This window comes from Salvelinus alpinus, chromosome 3, assembly GCF_045679555.1.
Source record: "Salvelinus alpinus chromosome 3, SLU_Salpinus.1, whole genome shotgun sequence".
NCBI classification, from domain to species: Eukaryota; Metazoa; Chordata; class Actinopteri; order Salmoniformes; family Salmonidae; genus Salvelinus; species Salvelinus alpinus.
In genome coordinates, this window is record NC_092088.1 from 21,703,275 (window position 1) to 21,726,348 (window position 23,074).

Below are 23,074 nucleotides of genomic sequence, written 5' to 3' on the forward strand. Positions count from 1 at the left end.
AATAAATGTAAAAAAACGGGAGTAGCCTATCACAGGTGCTCTGCAATTATCTTTCTTCCAAAAATGATGTGTCTTATTAGTGGTTGATGGTATTATAATCAATGTCAAAATAATTTTGCAATGCAAATAGGCCTTTAATTTGTTACATTCACTGCTAAAATTTACTAAATTGACTAAATATTTTATGTTAATGTTCTGCAACTGGTGGTCCTCAAGAACTTTGGGCAGTGATTTGGTGGCCCCCGGAACATAACATTTTGGGAACCGCTGCAATAGAGCAATGGAATTACTTTAAAATTGAACAAGGGACAAAGGGTATACGCTACATTTGTTTTTGTCAGGTTGAAATTAACAGATTCACCTTGTTTTAAACACTGTATCATATCAAACAGTGGTTCCCAACTAGGGGTACTAGGACCCCTGGGGGTACTTGGCCTATCCACAGGGGGTACTTGAGAAGACTCATGAGACTATACTGGTAAAATGCACATGAGGAGGAACTTGGGGGTACTCCGGGCAGAGAAAAATTCAGTTGGTGGAACAGTAACCGAAAAAGGTTGGGAACCACTGAAATACAGCTATGGTCTCGTTGTAGGCTCAACGTTTGGTTGGCAAAACTACATTCCCCATACTGCGCTAGTGCGCAGCGTCGTGTCGTGAGCTGTCACTCGCCCGGGGAGAAATTGGTATAGCATCTCTGAGCAGTGGACTGACTGGGTGACAGAGACCATACAATGCGTTGAAAAGTATCTCACCCATACCTCTTTATTTGCGATACCTTGCTTATAGCTATGGACATTCGGATTGTTAAAGGGTGGACTGTCTCGTTATTCTCGTTGGAGACCCGGACTGTTTGTCAATGAGATATGTGGAGTCGCTCTATCCATCGGTGTTAACGCAGAAAATACAAGATGAAGAAGCAATTCAATCGAATGCGACAGCTCGCCAACCAAACAGTGGGCAGGTAAGGACAAATGTATTGAGAAACCCATTCAGTTCTGCAATCTTGTAAGGACTTCGATGTGGCAGAATAGGCTGCCATTATGCTCTATCCGACATCTCGGGTCGAAAATGATTGAATGAATCTTATGTGAAGTTACAGCTTTCATATAGCAGATTATCTGTATGCAATACTGCTGGTTTTAGTTTTTCTTTATGCCTAATATGACCTAATTTATGTAGCCTAACAGTGGTCGCGCGCGCACGATCGGGGAGGGTGAGAAATAATAATATGACACACTTCTTGGGTACCATCACCATTCCAAGCTGATGTTGGAGTCTTGGACATCGCAAAAGCTAATTATTCTATGCTTTACTGTGATTAAATAGCATAGGCCTGGTGCATAGCCTATGCAATTTAAAGGTCCAATCCAGACAAATCTCATGTTGGCTAGCCTATTCGCCAATCAAAGGGAGAGTCTTGATGTAAAAAACAATGTTGCACCGCTACTCCTGGGTAATAAATATATTTATTCTCTACATTAAAGAGTATTATCCACCATATTAAGATAAAATACGTCAAAATTGCATTGCATTAGAAAATCATGAAGCCCACAGTCTCAGTACACTCCAGTGGCGTCATTAGGCCTGGGCTTCCAGGACTGCAGCCCCGAATGTTTTTGGTCCAGCCCTGAACATTTTGATGGTCTTTTGATGCAGGGGCTGGAGCCAAAGTTATTTTCCAATCTTTCATCCTGAACAGAAACAATTTTTTATTTTTTTCCCACTGTTCTGACCAGCAAAATAAAGTTCTGAACTGGTTTAAACCCCCAAAAATACTGTTATATATCATTCATTTCTGTTCCTTTTTAAACCTCTGAAATATACTTTTTCTTTTTTTACATTACCTCAACATTACATTATTTCACTAGTCAGTGCGAGTAGAGCAGCTTGCTGTTATTTAATGTGTATAGGAAAGTCGTTAAGAGCAAATATTTAGTATTTTGGTTTAATGATAATGAAAGACAAGCACCAGTCACAGTGTAGGGTGCGAGATGCAACTGACATTTTGAGGAGAGAGGATGGAGGAAGCTTGCCTTGAAGTGCTCAGCATCTTGTTATGATATCGATTATCTGAATTAGTCCCACAGAATTATACCTACGGAGGAGTGGCTTCTATGGAGGAACTTTGAATGTCTTTGAACTTCCGAGTTGGTTTAGCATTGGACCAGAGCAAACGTTAGCTAGCTAGCTTGTGTGTGCAGAGCACCACTAGAATGAAAAACATCTCAGTGACAGAGTGATGGCTTTGCATAGGCGCTTTGTTGCAATTTTTGTGGGACTGGAAAAAAATGTCCGGAATGTAAGATAATGTTATTAACCAGTTCCCATGCTTTTATACTGTTCCGAAACAGTATAGATCACTTTCATTTTCAGTTCGGGTCCTGTCCCTCAAATAATTTAGTTATTTTCTGGTTTTCGGTTCTGTTCCCTTAACCGGTTCCAAACCTTGATTGCAGGCTCTATGTCTGATATGAGTTCCCATAACAGTGCATCACTTATGTAACGGATGTGAAATGGCTAGCTAGTTAGCGGGTACGCGCTAATAGCGTTTCAATCGGTTACGTCACTTGCTCTGAGACTTGAAGTAGGGTTTCCCCTTGCTCTGCAAGAGCCGCGGACTTTGTGGAGCGATGGGTAACGATGCTACGTGGGCGACCGTTGTTGATGTGTGCAGAGGGTCCCTGGTTCGCGCCCGTGTCGAGGGGACGGTCTAAAGTTATACTGTTACATTGATGCTGTTGACCCGGATCACTGGTTGCTGCCGAAAAGGAGGAGGTCGAAAGGGGGGTGAGTGTAACGGATGTGAAATGGCTAGCTAGTTAGCAGGTACGTGCTAATAGCGTTTCAATCGGTTACGTCACTTGCTCTGAGACTTGAAGTAGGGTTTCCCCTTGCTCTGCAGGGGCTGCGGCTTTTGTGGAGCGATGGGTAACGACGCTTCGTGGGTGACTGTTGTTGATGTGTGCAGAGGGTCCCTGGTTCGCGCCCGAGGTCGGGGCGAGGGGACGTACTAAAGTTATACTGTTACACTTACACACTAGACAGTATGCCATAATTCACCATTAATCTACTGAAAACCTTGTCTTTAGCCCAAACCATTGAAAAGATATGATCCATTTTACCAGAGCTATGTTTTTTTTCTACCGCAAATTCGCAGGAACCATTTGATAAACAAACCATGTCCTGGGCCCTTTTAAAACTGGGCTACTCGTGGACGGCTAATTAACTTATTTGTTGAATAACAAATACGTTTGTTCCGTCGTGTTACCTTATTAGCTAACAACCTGGTAACTGGACAGTTAACAATCTGATAACGTTTCCTCTCCACAGGGAGTGGAACAAAAATAAATACACGTCATTTGCGTAGTGTGTCCCGGGTAGATTTAGGCTATGCCATGTTGTCTTCAGGGTATTTTCAGTTTTTATTTTAAGTCAGTGGAACCATTTCTATTTCTTATGATGGGCTATCATATTATAGGATAATTAGTATGCTTGTCAGAAAGAACAGTAGGCTACTTCCTCATACTTCTTTTATTATTCCACTTCTTCCTAATATTTCAGGTGTAACTGCTTATCTGGTGTTTGGTATTTTATTAGGATCCCCATTAGCTGTTGCGAAAGCATGAAACATGACGTGATACAGAACATGAATAAACAAGAATAGCTCAAGGACAGAACAACATCAAATGTAAACGTCACACATAGCCTACATATCAGTACATATACACAACATAACTGGGTCAAATAGGGGAGAAGTGTTGTGCCTTGAGGTGTTTCTTTATCTATTTAAAAAAAAAAACAGGTTTGCAGTTCACTTGAGCAATCTGAGATAGAAGGGAGTCCCCTGCAAACATGGCTCTATATAATACTGTATGTTTTCTTGAATTTGTTCTGGATTTGGGGACTGTGTAAAGACCCCTGGCTGTATGTCTGGTGGGGTAAGTGTGTGTGTCAGAGCTGTGTGTAAGTTTACTATGCCATGTACATGTTGATTTTAAGTAATAAAAATGAGAATAGGCTATATTGAAATGCATGTTCCCTAAATGATTTTGTCATTTTAGTAGTGTGCACAAGCTGCTGGTCAGAGATGGGAAAGGGACTCTCAATAGCTCATAAATGCAAAAGATCATGCCTACTGTATGTATTGTAAGATGACAAGTGTCTGCAACTAGTCAGCCTCAACCACCTTTAGATTTTTCTTGAAGGTGGTGTGACTTGTAGAAATGAATTATTATAGCATCAACATAAAAACATCCCACTCTGCAGGGCTTTCTTCAAGCCCTATTTTAAAGGGATGGTTCCTCTACACATTAATTATTATTTTATGTATTTCTTTAGTGATATAATCTTTACATATTCATCTCAAAGTGTACCAGATTGATGCAGTTAGCTGTTGAAATTAAAATGTTCTTCTTCTGGGGGAGGATACCCCGGGACCCCCCTATTAGGGTTCCACCTCTGGATTTTGGCTAAGCCCCTGATGGCCTCAAATCCTAGAAACGCGCCTGGTACACTCTTAGAAAAAAAGGTACTATCTAGAACCTAAACAGGTTCTTCATCTGTCCCCGTAGGAGAACCATTTGAAGAACCCTTTTGGGTTCAACAAAGAACCCTTTCCACAGAGGGTTCTACATGGAACCCATAAGGGTTCAACCTGAAACCAAAAAGTGTTCTACCTGGAACCAAAAAGGGTTCTCCTATGGGTCAGCTGAAGAACCCTTTTGCAACCCTTTTTTCTAAGAGTGTAGACACAGGTTCCATGCCCTGTTCTATGTTTGCATGTACTGTATGGACAAAAGGCCTCCATATCAGATAGTCTGAACTGGTGTTCTCTCCTAATTTGAATGTTTATGGGGGCAAGAATGTGCCCCCTATTTTGGGCTCCCGAGTGGCCCGGGTTAGGTCAGTCTAAGGCATTAGTCAGTCTAAGGCATTGCATCTCAGCGCTAGAGGTATCACTACAGACCCTAGTTCAGTCCCGGGCTGTATCAGAACCGGCCGTGATCGAGAGTCTCATAGGGCGGTGCACAATTGGCCCAGTGTGGTCCGGGTTAGGGGAGGGTTTGGCCAGGGTAAGCCGTCATTGTAAAATAAGAATTTGTTCTTAACTGACTTGCCTCGTTAAATAAATAAAAAATATATGAAATACAAAATCTGTGTCTTAGTTACTACGGCAACAGCAGAGCCAAGAGCACTAGTGGTTTTTATGTCAATGGGGTGAAGGCCACGGATATACTCTGGGCCCAAATTGAACTGTGACAGGGATACAGTAAGAGAGAACGGGAGACCAGAAAGAGGTGAGATTTTAGCTCCATTCCCTCAGTAATCTGGTTTTCTATTTTTTTCTCTTTCTTTTATTTGTACCACTCTATCTCATACGGTAACTAAAAGGCAAACTCATGTCAACAGTGTGTCTTTGTCGCTTGACTGAAAAGCTTTTTTCTGTCACTGTTGCATAACCCAATGCAGAATCAATGTTGTGTTTGTTTAAACTCAACTCCTTATTCTTCAGGTATTGAAAATTGGGGAACAGAACCTGCAAGTCAGATTAAACACAAAGCCGATGATTTATGCGCCACAACCAGATTAACTTGTTTCAGTTCCCAGGTTCATCTCAATTTGACTCCGATACATCCTTGCGGTGGTATAAGTATGTTACAACCAGTTTGTTTTTCATGCCTGGGTCTGACACGATGTTAACGGATGACGCTGGCACACACCTACAGGATTTTCTGTCACACCGTCCATATAGCCTCGCCTGCTGACTTTCACTTTAAGGCTTCGGTGAGTCAGTCAGTCGGACAATGATATAGGTATTCATCAATGCAAAAGGTATTACCTCTCAACAGAGTGGACCTGGCAGGCAGAGGTAATAGGAAACTGTGATGAAAGCAGTTTAATGGCTGGTTATAAGTCATTACTGGAACTCAGGAGGAGTATTGGATCATATCCTCCAACCAGTATCATCAGGGCATTTAGAAAGGATGAGTCACTATTTAAAGCCTTGGGAGGATTCCCTTTTGACCATGGGATGCAATCTGGAGCTAGATTAGATTTGTCTTGCTGCTAGACAGTAGAGTCTTATGTGTGCCTCACGAGAAGCAGAGGAAGTGTTGCTATCTCATTTAGTATCTTCGTAAGAGAGTCGAAGCGTGCATGCTGTGCCCCTGCCCTGTGGTTGCAGCCAGGTGTGGTGTGTTTATATCACTGCACGCTAGTGATGGCATCAACATGTTGTCCGAGCCAGCTGTGTGTGTCTGTTAATGTGTGTGCATGTGTGTGCATGCATGCATGCACAAGGGTGTGTGTGTGTATGTGTGCATGCATGCAGAAGTGTATATGTGTGTTTGTGTGTTTCCCTGTCTTCCTTGTGAGCTGGCACTGCTGCATGGAGCACTAGCCCACTGAGGCGTAACACCCCAGTAATGAGTTATAACCTGTATCCTAAGAAGTGGAACAGCAGGGGCAATTAGTCATATTTAGAGGGCAGAGGCTCCAGCATGGCTCCTGACTGCTGGGGATCCATGTACGTAAATGGGGATGTCTCTGTGACCTTGGCAGCCGCCGGCACTATACCTGGCTTTCACTTGCTGACTCAGTAGGCTATAGGTAGAAGATGTACTAAAGCAAAGGCCTTTTCAAGGATATGTTGTTCTATTTTAGCATGGTGAACATGATAGAAAGGTTTCACCCAGTAACGAGTATTTGCAGACCCTGAACCTCCATTATTAGTCCTGTGTGTTATAAAAATGTGTCTGTGTGAAAATGTGTGACGGTCTGTCTTGGCTGTGGTGAGGGAGGCACAGTCATGAAGAGGAGTGTTTTTATCCATCTGGCTGGATCACTATTCTGCTGTTTATTTTGAGCTATCTTCTCAATCACAGTTTTTGTGTTGATTGGACTTTCTGTGAGAGGTGAGGTCGTGAATAGGGGAAACTGTTATGTTAGCGGGAAGTAGCGGAAGGCTATCTCTTTAGGAAAGGATGATTTCATCTCGAAAACGGGGGGAAAAAATTGATTTGCGTCGGTCAAACTGCTGGGTCAGCAAAGGAAGTGAAAAAATGTGGGGGCTGATAACATTTTTGAAGGAAATGTTTTCCAGGGAATGGGGATTTTAGAAAATGCGTTCCTTATCCTCAGAAACAGTCTGGGAAATTGTTTATTTTTTTCACTTTATGATTTGTTTAGACTATCAGACCCTGGAACATTATTAGCCTCCATAAATTTCTGGCCTTACCATTACTGACTGACGGTCATTCTGCCCTGCTATGACTGATGATTAAAGATATTGCATGTTTTTCTCAGGGAAAAAGACAGGCATACTACTAAGGTCTTCAATTTCGGGGTATCCATGTTTTGCTTTTACTATTTCCCTGTCAAAACTAAGGCAGGGTATGATGTATAGCCGTGTCTGGCCTATTTGATTGATGAGCGGGGTCGTTCAATGACAAACAAACTATACTTGGAACTTAGGGCAGTGTGTATGGCTTTTCTCTGGACCTTGGTCGTGGAAGTTTGAGTGCCATACTGGAGATGGTGAACCCTGTTCAATGCCTTGTGTGAAGATAGGTGACATTACATACCTTGTGGCAGCATGCAGAGTCAGTGACACACATGACATGGAAGAGAATGATGGGACACGGCTTCCAAACATTGCATGTGGAATCCCCAAGTTGTCTGAGGTCTCATTGAAGACAGATCCAGAGTTTCTCCCTCGAGCTGCTGTACTTACAATAAGCCTATGTCTCTCTGTGACATAATTATCTGAACATTTACTATCAAACCAGTTAATTTCTTACCAGGGGCAACGGTTGTGGTTCATCTCAGAGTTTAGTTTTTTCTCAATGTTGATACAAGGGCTGGCGTGTAGCACTTGACTGTGTCTGTCAGGGTATAGAATTCCACAGGGAGTCTAAATCCAGTCTGGAATTCCCTGTCAATCCCTGACCTCATATACATCTACATGGATGTCCCCATGGCCGGCACTTCTGTGTCCTTGTATACAAATGAGAGGCATTGTTTTCTTGACCGTCAACCCCCACAACCATTAGCTTCGCCTTGGTTTGAAGACCACCGCCACCCAACTGCTGGGTCTTACATTTACATTTACATTTAAGTCATTTAGCAGACGCTCTTATCCAGAGCGACTTACAAATTGGTGCATTCACCTTATGACATCCAGTGGAACAGCCACTTTACAATAGTGCATCTAAATCTTTTAAGGGGGGAGGGGGGTGAGAAGGATTACTTTATCCTATCCTAGGTATTCCTTAAAGAGGTGGGGTTTCAGGTGTCTCCGGAAGGTGGTGATTGACTCCGCTGTCCTGGCGTCGTGAGGGAGTTTGTTCCACCATTGGGGGGCCAGAGCAGCGAACAGTTTTGACTGGGCTGAGCGGGAACTGTACTTCCTCAGTGGTAGGGAGGCGAGCAGGCCAGAGGTGGATGAACGCAGTGCCCTTGTTTGGGTGTAGGGCCTGATCAGAGCCTGGAGGTACTGAGGTGCCGTTCCCCTCACAGCTCCGTAGGCAAGCACCATGGTCTTGTAGCGGATGCGAGCTTCAACTGGAAGCCAGTGGAGAGAGCGGAGGAGCGGGGTGACGTGAGAGAACTTGGGAAGGTTGAACACCAGACGGGCTGCGGCGTTCTGGATGAGTTGTAGGGGTTTAATGGCACAGGCAGGGAGCCCAGCCAACAGCGAGTTGCAGTAATCCAGACGGGAGATGACAAGTGCCTGGATTAGGACCTGCGCCGCTTCCTGTGTGAGGCAGGGTCGTACTCTGCGGATGTTGTAGAGCATGAACCTACAGGAACGGGCCACCGCCTTGATGTTAGTTGAGAACGACAGGGTGTTGTCCAGGATCACGCCAAGGTTCTTAGCGCTCTGGGAGGAGGACACAATGGAGTTGTCAACCGTGATGGCGAGATCATGGAACGGGCAGTCCTTCCCCGGGAGGAAGAGCAGCTCCGTCTTGCCGAGGTTCAGCTTGAGGTGGTGATCCGTCATCCACACTGATATGTCTGCCAGACATGCAGAGATGCGATTCGCCACCTGGTCATCAGAAGGGGGAAAGGAGAAGATTAATTGTGTGTCGTCTGCATAGCAATGATAGGAGAGACCATGTGAGGTTATGACAGAGCCAAGTGACTTGGTGTATAGCGAGAATAGGAGAGGGCCTAGAACAGAGCCCTGGGGGACACCAGTGGTGAGAGCACGTGGTGAGGAGACAGATTCTCGCCACGCCACCTGGTAGGAGCGACCTGTCAGGTAGGACGCAATCCAAGCGTGGGCCGCGCCGGAGATGCCCAACTCGGAGAGGGTGGAGAGGAGGATCTGATGGTTCACAGTATCGAAGGCAGCCGATAGGTCTAGAAGGATGAGAGCAGAGGAGAGAGAGTTAGCTTTAGCAGTGCGGAGCGCCTCCGTGATACAGAGAAGAGCAGTCTCAGTTGAATGACTAGTCTTGAAACCTGACTGATTTGGATCAAGAAGGTCATTCTGAGAGAGATAGCGGGAGAGCTGGCCAAGGACGGCACGTTCAAGAGTTTTGGAGAGAAAAGAAAGAAGGGATACTGGTCTGTAGTTGTTGACATCGGAGGGATCGAGTGTAGGTTTTTTCAGAAGGGGTGCAACTCTCGCTCTCTTGAAGACGGAAGGGACGTAGGCAGCGGTCAGGGATGAGTTGATGAGCGAGGTGAGGTAAGGGAGAAGGTCTCCGGAAATGGTCTGGAGAAGAGAGGAGGGGATAGGGTCAAGCGGGCAGGTTGTTGGGCGGCCGGCCGTCACAAGACGCGAGATTTCATCTGGAGAGAGAGGGGAGAAAGAGGTCAGAGCACAGGGTAGGGCAGTGTGAGCAGAACCAGCGGTGTCGTTTGACTTAGCAAACGAGGATCGGATGTCGTCGACCTTCTTTTCAAAATGGTTGACGAAGTCATCTGCAGAGAGGGAGGAGGGGGGGGGAGGGGGAGGAGGATTCAGGAGGGAGGAGAAGGTGGCAAAGAGCTTCCTAGGGTTAGAGGCAGATGCTTGGAATTTAGAGTGGTAGAAAGTGGCTTTAGCAGCAGAGACAGAAGAGGAAAATGTAGAGAGGAGGGAGTGAAAGGATGCCAGGTCCGCAGGGAGGCGAGTTTTCCTCCATTTCCGCTCGGCTGCCCGGAGCCCTGTTCTGTGAGCTCGCAATGAGTCGTCGAGCCACGGAGCGGGAGGGGAGGACCGAGCCGGCCTGGAGGATAGGGGACATAGAGAGTCAAAGGATGCAGAAAGGGAGGAGAGGAGGGTTGAGGAGGCAGAATCAGGAGATAGGTTGGAGAAGGTTTGAGCAGAGGGAAGAGATGATAGGATGGAAGAGGAGAGAGTAGCGGGGGAGAGAGAGCGAAGGTTGGGACGGCGCGATACCATCCGAGTAGGGGCAGTGTGGGAAGTGTTGGATGAGAGCGAGAGGGAAAAGGATACAAGGTAGTGGTCGGAGACTTGGAGGGGAGTTGCAATGAGGTTAGTGGAAGAACAGCATCTAGTAAAGATGAGGTCGAGCGTATTGCCTGCCTTGTGAGTAGGGGGGGAAGGTGAGAGGGTGAGGTCAAAAGAGGAGAGGAGTGGAAAGAAGGAGGCAGAGAGGAATGAGTCAAAGGTAGACGTGGGGAGGTTAAAGTCGCCCAGAACTGTGAGAGGTGAGCCGTCCTCAGGAAAGGAGCTTATCAAGGCATCAAGCTCATTGATGAACTCTCCGAGGGAACCTGGAGGGCGATAAATGATAAGGATGTTAAGCTTGAAAGGGCTGGTAACTGTGACAGCATGGAATTCAAAGGAGGCGATAGACAGATGGGTAAGGGGAGAAAGAGAGAATGACCACTTGGGAGAGATGAGGATCCCGGTGCCACCACCCCGCTGACCAGAAGCTCTCGGGGTGTGCGAGAACACGTGGGCGGACGAAGAGAGAGCAGTAGGAGTAGCAGTGTTATCTGTGGTGATCCATGTTTCCGTCAGTGCCAAGAAGTCGAGGGACTGGAGGGAGGCATAGGCTGAGATGAACTCTGCCTTGTTGGCCGCAGATCGGCAGTTCCAGAGGCTACCGGAGACCTGGAACTCCACGTGGGTCGTGCGCGCTGGGACCACCAGATTAGGGTGGCCGCGGCCACGCGGTGTGGAGCGTTTGTATGGTCTGTGCAGAGAGGAGAGAACAGGGATAGACAGACACATAGTTGACAGGCTACAGAAGAGGCTACGCTAATGCAAAGGAGATTGGAATGACAAGTGGACTACACGTCTCGAATGTTCAGAAAGTTAAGCTTACGTAGCAAGAATCTTATTGACTAAAATGATTAAAATGATACAGTACTGCTGAAGTAGGCTAGCTGGCAGTGGCTGCGTTGTTGACTTTGTAGGCTAGCTGGCAGTGGCTGCGTTGTTGACACTACACTAATCAAGTCGTTCCGTTGAGTGTAATAGTTTCTACAGTGCTGCTATTCGGGGGCTAGCTGGCTAGCTAGCAGTGTTGATTACGTTACATTGCGTTAAAAGAACGACAATAGCTGGCTAGCTAACCTAGAAAATCGCTCTAGACTACACAATTATCTTTGATACAAAGACGGCTATGTAGCTAGCTATGTAGCTAGCTACGATCAAACAAATCAAACCGTTGTACTGTAATGAAATGAAATGAAAATGTGATACTACCTGTGGAGCGAAGCGGAATGCGACCGGGTTGTTGAGTGCGGAAGTTCTATTCGGTAGACGTTGGCTAGCTGTTGGCTAGCTAGCAGTGTCTCCTACGTTAAGGACGACAAATAGCTGGCTAGCTAACCTCGGTAAATTAAGATAATCACTCTAAAACTACACACTCTAAACTACACAATTATCTTGGATACGAAGACCGCAAAGACAACTATGTAGCTAGCTACCACTACACTAATCAAGTCGTTCAGTTGAGTGTAATAGTTTCTACAGTGCTGCTATTCGGTAGACGGTGGACGTTTGCTAGCTGGCTAGCTGCTGGGCAGATAGCAGTGTAGACTACGTTAGAACGACGAAATACGATAATTACGCAATTATCTTTGATACAAAGACGGCTATGTAGCTAGCTAAGAAGAAATTGCTAAGATTAGACAAATCAAACCGTTGTACTATAATGAAATGTAATGAAATGTAATGAAAAGTTATACTACCTGCGGACCGAAGTGCGAATGCGACCGCACGCTCCAACCCGGAAGTAGGGTTATTAATGAGGGGTAGGGGTCTTAATGAGAGTATCGCTCTACATGTTTCGGATTAGGAGAAATTACTCCATAGGGGTGATTTTAAATGATCCTAGCCTGTTTTTTCATCCTCCCTGACTGCTGGACTATTCAGTTCAAAGATAATGAAACACATTTGTCAAACATTGTACGCGTAGCGGACTTGATTCTAAAGTGCAGTGTATTTCCAGCTTCTGCATCTAACCCTAGGAAACTCTTTTCCACCTTCTCCTCTCTCCTTAATCCTCCACCCCTCCCTCCTCTCTCTCTGCGGTCGACTTTGTCAACCACTTTGAAAAGAAGGTTGACGACATCCGCTCCCCATTCACTCAGCCTATTGAGTCCACTGGTCCCACTCACACAGAACTACCCTACGCCTTGATCTGTTTCTCCCCCCTCTCTCCAGATGAAATCCTGCGACTAGTGAGGTCTGACCGCCCGACAACCTGCCCGCTCGACCACATCCCCTCCTCCCTTCTCCAGACCATCTCTGGAGACCTTCTCCCATTCCTCACTTCCCTCATCAACTCATCCCTGACCACTGGCTGTGTCCCCTCTGACTTCAAAATGGCCAGAGTCGCTCCCCTCCTCATGAAACCAACACTTGACTCATCTGACGTCAAAAACTATAGACCTGTATCCCTTCTTTCTTTTCTTTCCAAAACACTTGAGCGTGTTGTCTCTGATCAACACTCTCGTTACCTCTCTCAGAATGATCTTGACCCTAACCAGTCAGGCTTCAAGACAGGTCACTCACGTGTGTCAAGATTTTGATTGTATGACTTAATTTGCCCTTTTTATATTTAAAAAAGGCTTCAAGACGGGTCACTCTGTGTCACAGAGTGCTGTTATTGTGAAGTGAAAATGTTAAGGAGCAACAATGGCTGAGCCGCGAAGTGGTAGGCCACACAAGCTCACAGAATGGGACCGCCGAGTGCTTAAGCATGTAGCGCGTAAAAATCGTCTGTCCTCGGTTGCAACACTCACTACTGAGTTCCAAACTGCCTCTGGAAGTAACGTCAGCACAAGAACTCTTCATCGGGAGCTTCATAAAATGGGTTTCCATGGCCGAGCAGCCTAAGATCACCATGCACAATGCCAAGCGTCGGCTGGAGTGGTGTAAAGCTCACCGTCATTGGACTCTGGAGCAGTGGAAACGCGTTCTCTGGAGTGATGAATCACGCTTCACCATCTGGCAGTCCGACGGACTAATCTGGGTGAACGCTACCTGCCTGAATGCACAGTGCAAAGTTTGGTGGCTGAGGAATAATGGTCTGGGACTGTTTTTCATGGTTCGGGCTAGGCCCCTTAGTTCAAGTGAAGGGAAATCTTAACGCTACAGCATACAATGACATTCTAGACGATTCTGTGCTTCCAACTTTGTGGCAACAGCTTGGGGAAGGCCCTTTCCTGTTTCTACATGACAATGCCAGCGTGCACAAAGCGAGGTCCATACAGAAATGGTTTGTCAAGATCGGTGTGGAAGAACTTGACTGGCCTGCACAAAGTCCTGACCTCAACCCCATCAAACACCTTTGGGATGAATTTGAACGCAGACTGCGAGCCAGGCCTAATCGCTCAACATCAGTGCCCGACCTCACTAATGCTCTTGTGGCTGAGTGGAAGCAAGTCTCCGCAGCAATTTTCCAACATCTAGTGGAAAGCCTTCGCAGAAGAGTGGAGGCTGTCAGAGTAGGGATGCCTGGAGACTGTTTTAGCACTAACTGTAAGTTGCTCTGGATAAGAGAGTCTGCTAAATGACTAAAATATAAATGTAAAAATGTATGGTAATTTTCACAACTGGGCTTATGAATTGATTGTCCTTTACTTGGAACGTAATGAGTATTGTGTCTAAGCTGCCTAATACAATGAGAAAATGTTTTTGTGCAAGTCAAAATAAATCATGTAGGTGTGACCAACTGGGTTTGAACCCCGGTCATTTGCACACTACAATGTTGTGTTAGCCCTTTCAGCTAAAGTCGAGGCATTAGCTCGGGGGTGCTAACGCGCCTCTTAAGGTCTCAAACCAGATTAATTGAGTGCTGTATTGCTACAGTGGGTTCAGTAGTGGACCAGTTAATGGGAGCTGACAGGTGTGACATTACCTTTATAGTGTGAAGTGTTGCACCTCACCGAGGTGTTGAGAGGCTCTGAGGCACAGGGGGTGAGAACAACCAACACCATCACCTTCTTCACACTCGATGAGTGTGTGTGTGTGTGTGTGTGTGTGTGTGTGTGTGTGTGTGTGTGTGTTTGTTAATCATGGCGATAGTGTAGTAATAATGATAGATTCCTGCAAGCAATTAGAGCTGGGCTCTATCTCTGGGCTACACTGTAATTAGAAGAAAATGAAAGGCGCTAGGAAGCTGCCAGAGGGGGCTGGGAAGAGCTGAACACACACACACACACACACACACACACACACACACACACACACACACACACACACACACACACACACACACACACACACACACACACACACACACACACACACACACACACACACACACACACACACACACTCACTAACACCGTGTCTCTCTCCCAATAGCATACACACACACTTTTCATCTCTTTTCTCCCTATGCATCTCTCTACTTGCTCCACTCATACATTTACCTTTCCATTTTTTCTCTTCCTCTTTCCCTCCGTTTTGACATGTCACTCTGGCATCACTCCTCTTCCCCTGCAGTCTATTCTTCTGTGGGGGGGTAGCCTCGCCAGATATGGTGCGTTCCAATGATCATGATCGAACAGGACCCTCTGAATGAATTGCAAGTGTTCCTGTAGTTAGGGGTAGGACCCTGACTTTTTCCTGGTCAGGTCACATGGTCAGGAAATGCTCAGGGCCCTACCAGTACCTATAGGCCTACTACTGAAATATCATTGGTTTTAGAGATTTAGAGGTTTTAGATTTTAGAGTCTCAGTCAAAAGTCATCTGACTGAGACAGTTAGATAGTGAGGGCTTCTCAGTATGTTCCTGTGGGACATCATCCGCCCTCTTCTCTCTGTAACCTTGGGAGGATCTCAGTCAGAGACATTGCTGTCTGCAGCCAAGTGTTGCTGCAGCCACTGGAGTGTGAGTCGGATCCCATTAGGACCATGCAGACGCCACACCCAACCGTTCTCCGCTCTACCCGATGACAGTATCTTCTAGATCAGAGGATAAGAGGTGGACTGGAGGAAGCCTCCTGTCTGGAACAGTCTTTTTCTCCTAGCTGTTAGGCCTGCGTTTATCCACCATGACAGAAATATTAGCTCCAAAATAGCAGCCTTTTTGGTCATTTTGGCTCGTACTTTGATCAGATTCCATGTCTCTCGCAGTCAAGGGGTAAGGAAAGTGAGCGTTTGTCAGAACGCTGCAGCTGTGTAGCGTATCCTCAAAGAGTTATCCAGAGGGCTGGTGCAGGGAGGGGAAGGAACCAATGATGTCGAGTGAGTCAGAGAGGGGGCCAATGGGTATTACAGCATTGTATATTCTTCCATCACCGGGGCAACCCAGGTCATTGAGAGCCAGGCGTTCCCTACTCTGGCAATGCCAGTGAGTGGCATCACAACCCGCCACACCTTTCCTGCATGCCCGCCTCTCGCCATGCCAACACTCTGTGATTGAATTTCAACATTACAAAAACAGATTGAGATCCCACCTGGCAAGAAAACAAACTGACTTTCTCTGTGAACACACTCGCTAAAATGACTCTACACACACATAAAACCCTCTGACTCTGAAACATGAGTATTTCGTCAACATGAACGAAAAGACCTGGTCTCAGCTAGACAGGAAATTAGTTGGGTTGAGTAACAATCCCAGGGCCCTAGCTGGGATTTCGGTATTGTAATAATATACGCTAGGCTAATTGTTGCCTGTTGGGATTGGGAGTATGTATGAATTTCACTCAGTGACCACATCTCCTTTCCAGTACGTTGACGTCTAACTCAGAGTTGTCACATTCTCTATACTGAAGTCTCGACTGCTGCGAGAGCTGTCAGACAAGGTCCCAGAGAAAATACATCACATCATAGTCCTCCTGTCGTCACCTCATATAATTGGTTACATTGGCCATTAATCAGGGATGATTAGAGGATTCAGTGAGTAAACATTTCAAAAGCACCGATGGAACCTCTCGTTCCTGTTATGCCGCATTTCAATATAACTAGGCAAATCAGTTAAGAACAAATTCTTATTTACAATGACAGTCTAGGAACAGTGGGTTAACTGCCTTGTTCAGGGGCAGAACGACATATTTTTACCTTGTCAGCTGTGGGATTCGATCTAGAAACCTTTCGGTTACTGGCCCAACGCTCTAACCACTAGGCTACCTGCCCCCCCTATTGAGGATTTACCCTAGTGTTTTACCCAAACGGGTCAGACTTTTCTGTTTCCATCTACGGGGGCTGACACCTGTCTCAATGGAAAAGCACCGTTAGTGTTTTCACTCTTCTCTGTTATTAGATTAGTCGAAGGTAACACTTTACATTAAGTTGTTCTTATTGTAATTCAGTAGCATTGTAGTTACTATAGTAACAACATATTGTTACAGTAGATAGTAAGGAATGGTCCTTATTCCATTTGTGTAATAACAACAAACATGCTCAACTCAATACTATGCAACAACAAAGCAATTACTCATATGATGAGGTTTTATGAGTAATCACAGTCCCAGTCCTCTTCGTTCTTATTTCATTGTAGTTCATAAACACTATCATAAGCCAATGGCGCTTGCATGGTTAAAGATCTCCTTCTCCACCACGATCCCGTCAAGCAGTGTAACAGTGAGGAATAAAGGACGATGAGGCTGATGGAAGAGAGAGAAGGAAAGAGAGGGACCGTCCTCATTATGTTCACATTAGCTCGATGCACCTCTCAGGGAGAGCTCGAATCATTCCACACATTCTAATGGGCAACATTTTTCTTCTTTTATGCTCCTTTCCTTCCACATATCCGTCCTCCGAGGCCGTTTTTCATTCGTTGTAATGGTGGCCTTTGGCTGGCACACTACTACCCCTGTGGAGTGACATTTGCTGAGCCTAATCTTCTCAGAAATTGTCCAGTGGGGTTGGCTGCCCAGGTGGATAGTTGTTGGTTTCTTTTTCCTTTTACAGGGCTTTTATATTTGGTGCACCATTGTGATCGAGACAGATTGTGTTGAGACTATTGCATATGGGGGGTAACAGACATTTCTGGGGAGGTACAGATCTCTTGTACAATTGGGTCACCTGTATAAAGGATCAATTAAGGCCTAGATTCAGTCAGATCAATCGTTAACCCATAATAGCCCGACGCCCGCATAGCTGGTGTTTTGGCTGTGTCGGAGGTGTAACTGCGTTCGAGCTGTCAAATCGGTGAGCGGCTGCTCGTGTGGTCATTGTCACGAAACCGCTCCCGTCCCACTCGTGTTAGAAGTTCAGAACAAGAAAGTGGAGGCTCCAGATGTAGGATCTTAATTTGACCTATATTGTCACAGCAAAATAATCCTCCAGCAACAGGATTTTAACGTTTTGTGATCGGTGGTTAGGCTATTAGCTGGCCAAAAGTAGGCTACATGAAAAGTGCAATACTGTTAATATAACCAAGTGTTTTGTGTGGGATTTCAGTGAATTTATGTAAATCACAAAGCTCATCTGTATTTCCTGCGGCGCAGGAAAATTCTCAGCAACAAAAGAGTGATCAACTTGAGATCCTACATCTGTATATAGAAATAATGACACTCAAATTGAAAATCACTAAACAAAATAATGAGGATTTCTATCCGTCTAATCTTGGTGTCGATTGCGTCACACATTCCAGTGTTCGAATTTGTAAACACGTCTGCAGGTGAATTCTAAATGAGACTCCGTGCAGCCAGTGGTAATGTCCACTTTAGGTATAATGCCGGGAGCAGCTTGTGGATTTGAAAGCTCTTAACGGCCATGATTGACAGACAGCGATGCTTCGCCTGTCATGTGGGCGCTAACAAGCCGACAGCATGCTCGGTAGTGCTAGGTATCAAAGCCAATCCAGTCGGGGCTGGTGGCAATTGTGAGCTTCGATTGGCCCTGTTCACGCTCCTTCGCCCATGCTCGCATCACCTTCCATTGAAAATGAATGGCTTCCGATGTTTCATTGTGCGACATCGTCCATAGTCAATACGGGCCATAAAACAATTCCACCTCCGACACTAGTAAAAGGAAAGAGGGATACCTAGTCAGTTCGGCTATGGCAAATCTGATTTGAAGATGATGACGATGATGACGACCTCATAATTGATTCAATGAAATGTCACATGCCATAGTTTAAAAATGCAGCACGAAATGTTGGTAATCTGATAATACAAAAAGCCCCCATTCATTACAGTGTGAGTGTGTGTGCATGTGTTATACATTTCTAAATAACCACTAAGATCATTCCGCCTACCTTTGACTGGAGTTTGCTTTATGAACTCAGGATGCCAAACATCCTCTCCTCACCTGCCTGTTAAACTTTAATGGCAAGTCAAACCTCTGGGGCTCAGGTGTCATTGGAGCTGCCATGCCAACCAAGGAGGGCAGCTGTGGGCTACTGGGTAGGTCTACAGAGGAAAGGTGAGGACTGGACTGGCATAGGAGAGAGAGAGAGAGAGAGAGAAAGAGCGAGAGAGAGAGAGAGGGGATGCCTGAAGGGAAAAGAGCAGACGGCTGAAAAACTCTCCCCTTCATTTCCTGCCTCCTGCTCTGTAGCGTATGTCTCTCCTCAGCGCAGCATTAACCCTTTGAGTTGCTAGTTTCTGCTATCATATCACTTTAATAGACCCCGGCCCACACGCTCTCATTTCCACACAGGAATACCATGGCAACGGTTGATTTATTCACGCAGGAGGCCACAGCAGCGATGTAAATGTGTTGCATTCCTGAGCACAGATATTAAGCATATTTTAACAACATTATCAACAATATCAGCTGGGGGAAATTATTAATCTATGAGCATACTTTTCAGAAAGTAGATGTTATAAGTTTTCCAACCCCCACAGATCATGTTTTCATTATAGGATATCCTTAGAACAACACAATGGCTATTGCCTCTGTGTGAAAGAGGCTGTTATGGACCTTGGAAAGAGCTCATTGTTTTAAACCTCTGTTTTATTTTCAATAATTTAATAATTGAAATCAATACAGAATTTCATTTGAATAATGCTGGTATTGCATTGAGGTGAGCAGTGTGCAGGACTGGACTGTCAGCTTTGTCTTGTTGTGCAGAGATAGGAAACATTGTGAGCTAGCTCCTGCTGAAATCAGAGACTTCCCTTCCTGGCAGGGGCCTCAAATCTCCGTATCCCCACACACCTTGTAAAGAACAGCATCGTGGCTAATGCTCTAACTGAGCTCAGTTTTCCAACACACAGTACTTCTTCATAATACAGTAACATAATTGGACAGCGCTGCATGAGCAGAGCTATGTGCCCCTTTAAACAAAAATGCAAATGGACTCCTCCTTTTTGGATTTTAACGCTATTATATTGGACGTGGAGACGCTGAAAACTAGGCCACTGGCATCCTCTCAGACTCCACTGTATGGATAGACATAAGCTTTTCCTTTATTTCTCTTCACTCCGTTTTTTAATAAGAGTCGAATACTAAAATAACTCCTCTTGTCCTTGTCAGCATTATAGTGCCCCACACAAAGTGGAGTTCCAATTTGAGTCTTTAAAGAAACTCGTTGGCAAACTCCATTCACTAAATCCTCCATCAAGACAGGATAGTATCACCACTTCTAAAGAACCTTAGGTACATATTGTCTGTGACTCTCTGTGTGCGCTATGGTAACATCTTTCCTGTGAAAGACCCCGCCAACTCCTGTATTGGAGGGAAAATGCAGTAGGTGACACTGACAGACAGACAGTCAGACAGACACACAGACTGTCAGACAGACAGACAAACAGGGCACACTACCCACCCCTACACACCCTCTCACATTCTCCCGAATAAACAGGTGTGCTCTTACGGACAGGTAACCCGAGAGAGATCTATGTGACTTTGGTCAGCCCTCCCAGCCTCCCTCTGGGTTTGTGAATTGTTCATGTTCCATGCACTGACAAGGCAGCAAGGTAGCGGATCTCACTTTAACTCATGGACTTCAGTTGCCCTCTTTCTCTCTGTCTCTCAAAAAAAAGTTTCCATGTTCGTCTAGAAGCCTCGCACAGCACCAATCATCACTGTCAACTCAGAGATGAAAATCTTTGATGAAAGACGAAGATGCCAATGCTTATAAAGTGACAATGAGCCAGTGCACACCAGGGGCAATGTTAGCCCAGATTCTGGCTTCGTTCAAGCCATATTCAACAGCTTTTTAGGAGGAGTGTGGCTCTTTGTAGCCTCCCGCTGTGAGCTGTTTCAGATCAGATGGAGGTGGAAGGGGAGATTTCACTCTTTCACTAACACAGCTTACCTGTTACCGCTTTATGTGATAGACAAGGCCCTGATGATAATGGCGCCGTAGAAGATGGCTACCGTTTTACGATCCCCTAACCAATTGTGCTATTGTGTGTGTTTTTTCGCATTGTTTGTAACTTATTTTGTATATAATGTTTCTGCCACCCTGTCTTATGACCGAAAATAGCTTCTAGATATCAGGACAGCGATTAGTCACCCCGTACTGGAGGAATACTTTTTCTTTAACGAGTCAGACGGGAAGGATTTACTTCAGACGTCCGACAAGGCCCTCATCCTCGTCATTCGCAGGAAAAAGAGACAGAGATATCAGGGACGAAGGTCTGGGTGCCTTGTAAGGATCCAATGACGAGTGGGTAATCTGCCTTTACCATCGTTCCTATTAGCCAATGTACAATCATTGGATAATAAAATAGACGAGCTACGAGCACGTATATCCTACCAATGGGACATTAAAAACGGTAATATCTTATGTTTCACCGAGTCGTGGCTGAACCATGACATGAATAACATACAGCTGGTTTTAAGCTTTTTCAGCAGGATAGTACAGCGGCCTCTGGTAAGACAAGGGGTGGCGGTCTATGTATATTTGTAAACAACAGCTGGTGCACAAAATCTAAAAAAGTCTTGAGGTTTTGCTCACCTGAGGTAGAGTATCTCACGATAAGCTGTAGACCACACTATTTACCAAGAGAGTTTTCATCTATATTCTTCGTAGCTGTCTATTTACCACCACAAACCGATGATGGCACTAAGACCGCACTCAATGAGCTGTAAGCCGGAAGCAAACAGGAAAACGCTCATCCAGAGGCGGCACTCCTAGAGCCGGGGACTTGAATGCAGGACAACTTAAATCCGTTTTACCTAATTTCTACCAGCATGTTTAATGTGCAACCAGAGGGAAAAAAACTCTAGACCACCTTTTACTTCACACACAAAGCTCTCCCTCGCCCTCCTTTTGGCAAATTCCTGCTTACAAGCAAAAACTAAAGCAGGAAGCACCAGTGACTCGGTCAATAAGAAAGTGGTCAGATGAAGCAGATGCTAAGCTACAGGACTGTTTTGCTAGCACAGACTGGAATATGTTCCGGGAGTCTTCCAATGGCATTGAGGAGTACACCAAATCAGTCACTGGCTTCATCAATAAGTGCATTCGTGACGTCATCCCCACAGTGACCGTACCTACATACCCCAACCAGAAACCATGGATTACAGGCAACATCCGCACTGAGCTAAAGGGTAGAGCTGCCGGTTTCAAGGAGCGGGACTCTAACCCGGAAGCTTATAAGAAATCCCGCTATGCCCTCCGACGAACCATCAAACAGGAAAAGCGTCAATACAGGACTAAGATTGAATCGTACTACACCAGCTCTGACACTCGTCGGATGTGGCAGGGCTTGCAAACTATTACAGACTACAAAGGGAAGCACAGCCATGAGCTGAACAGTGACACGAGCCTACCAGATGAGCTAAATTACTTCTATGCTCGCTTCGAGGCAAGTAACACTGAAACATGCATGAGAGCATCAGCTGTTCCAGACGACTGTGTTATCACGCTCTCCGTAGCCGATGTGAGTAAGACCTTTTAACAGGTCAACATTCACAAGGCCGCAAGGCCAGACGGATTACCAGGACGTGTACTCCGAGCATGTACTAACCAACTGGCAAGTGTCTTCACTGACATTTTCAACCTGTCCCTAACTGAGTCTGTAACATCAACATGTTTCAAGCAGATCGCCATAGACCCTGTGCCCAGGAACACTAAGGTGACCTGCATAAATTACTACTGACCTGTAGCACTCACATCTGTAGACATGAAGTGCTTTGAAAGGCTGGTCATGGCTCACATCAACACCATTATCCCAGAAACCCGAGACCCACTCCAATTTGCATACCGCCCCAACAGATCCACAGATGATGGAATCTCTATTGCACTCAACACTGCCCTTTCCCACCTGGACAAAAGGACCACCTATGTGAGAATGCTATTCATTGACTACAGCTCAGCGTTCAACACCATAGTGCCCTCAAAGCTCATCAATAAGCTAAGGACCCTGGGACTAAACACCTCCCTCTGCAACTGGATCCTGGACTTCCTGACGGGCCGCCCCCAGGTGGTAAGGGTAGGTAACAACACATCCGCCACGCTGATCCTCAACACGGGGGCCCCTCAGGGGTGCGTGCTCAGTCCTCTCCTGTACTCCCTGTTCACTCATGACTGCATGGCCAGGCATGACGCCAACACCATCATCAAGTTTGCCGATGACACAACAGTGGTAGGCCTGATCACCGACAACGATGAGACAGCCTATAGGGAGGAGGTCAGAGACCTGGCCGTGTGGTGCCAGGACAACAACCTCTCCCGCAACGTGATCAAGACAAAGGAGATGATTGTGGACTACAGGAAAACGAGGACAGCGCACGCCCCCATTCTCA

At 45.8% G+C, this 23,074-nt stretch overlaps 1 protein-coding gene across 6 annotated transcripts in view; it reads left to right on the plus strand.

Moving 5' to 3' along the window:
• Positions 1-655: 655 nt before the first annotated feature.
• Positions 656-23,074, plus strand: part of LOC139570271 (rho GTPase-activating protein 44-like) — a 72,121-nt gene continuing 49,702 nt past the window's right edge. For 3 of the 6 annotated variants that reach the window (XM_071392013.1, XM_071392017.1, XM_071392015.1), the window contains exon 1: positions 657-964. In XM_071392013.1, coding sequence (XP_071248114.1) covers positions 912-964 — 53 coding nt within the window. In that variant the 5' untranslated portion in view covers positions 657-911. Of the gene's footprint in view, positions 965-23,074 lie in introns of all 6 variants that reach the window. The other 3 variants (XM_071392016.1, XM_071392018.1, XM_071392014.1) reach the window with 2 other exon arrangements.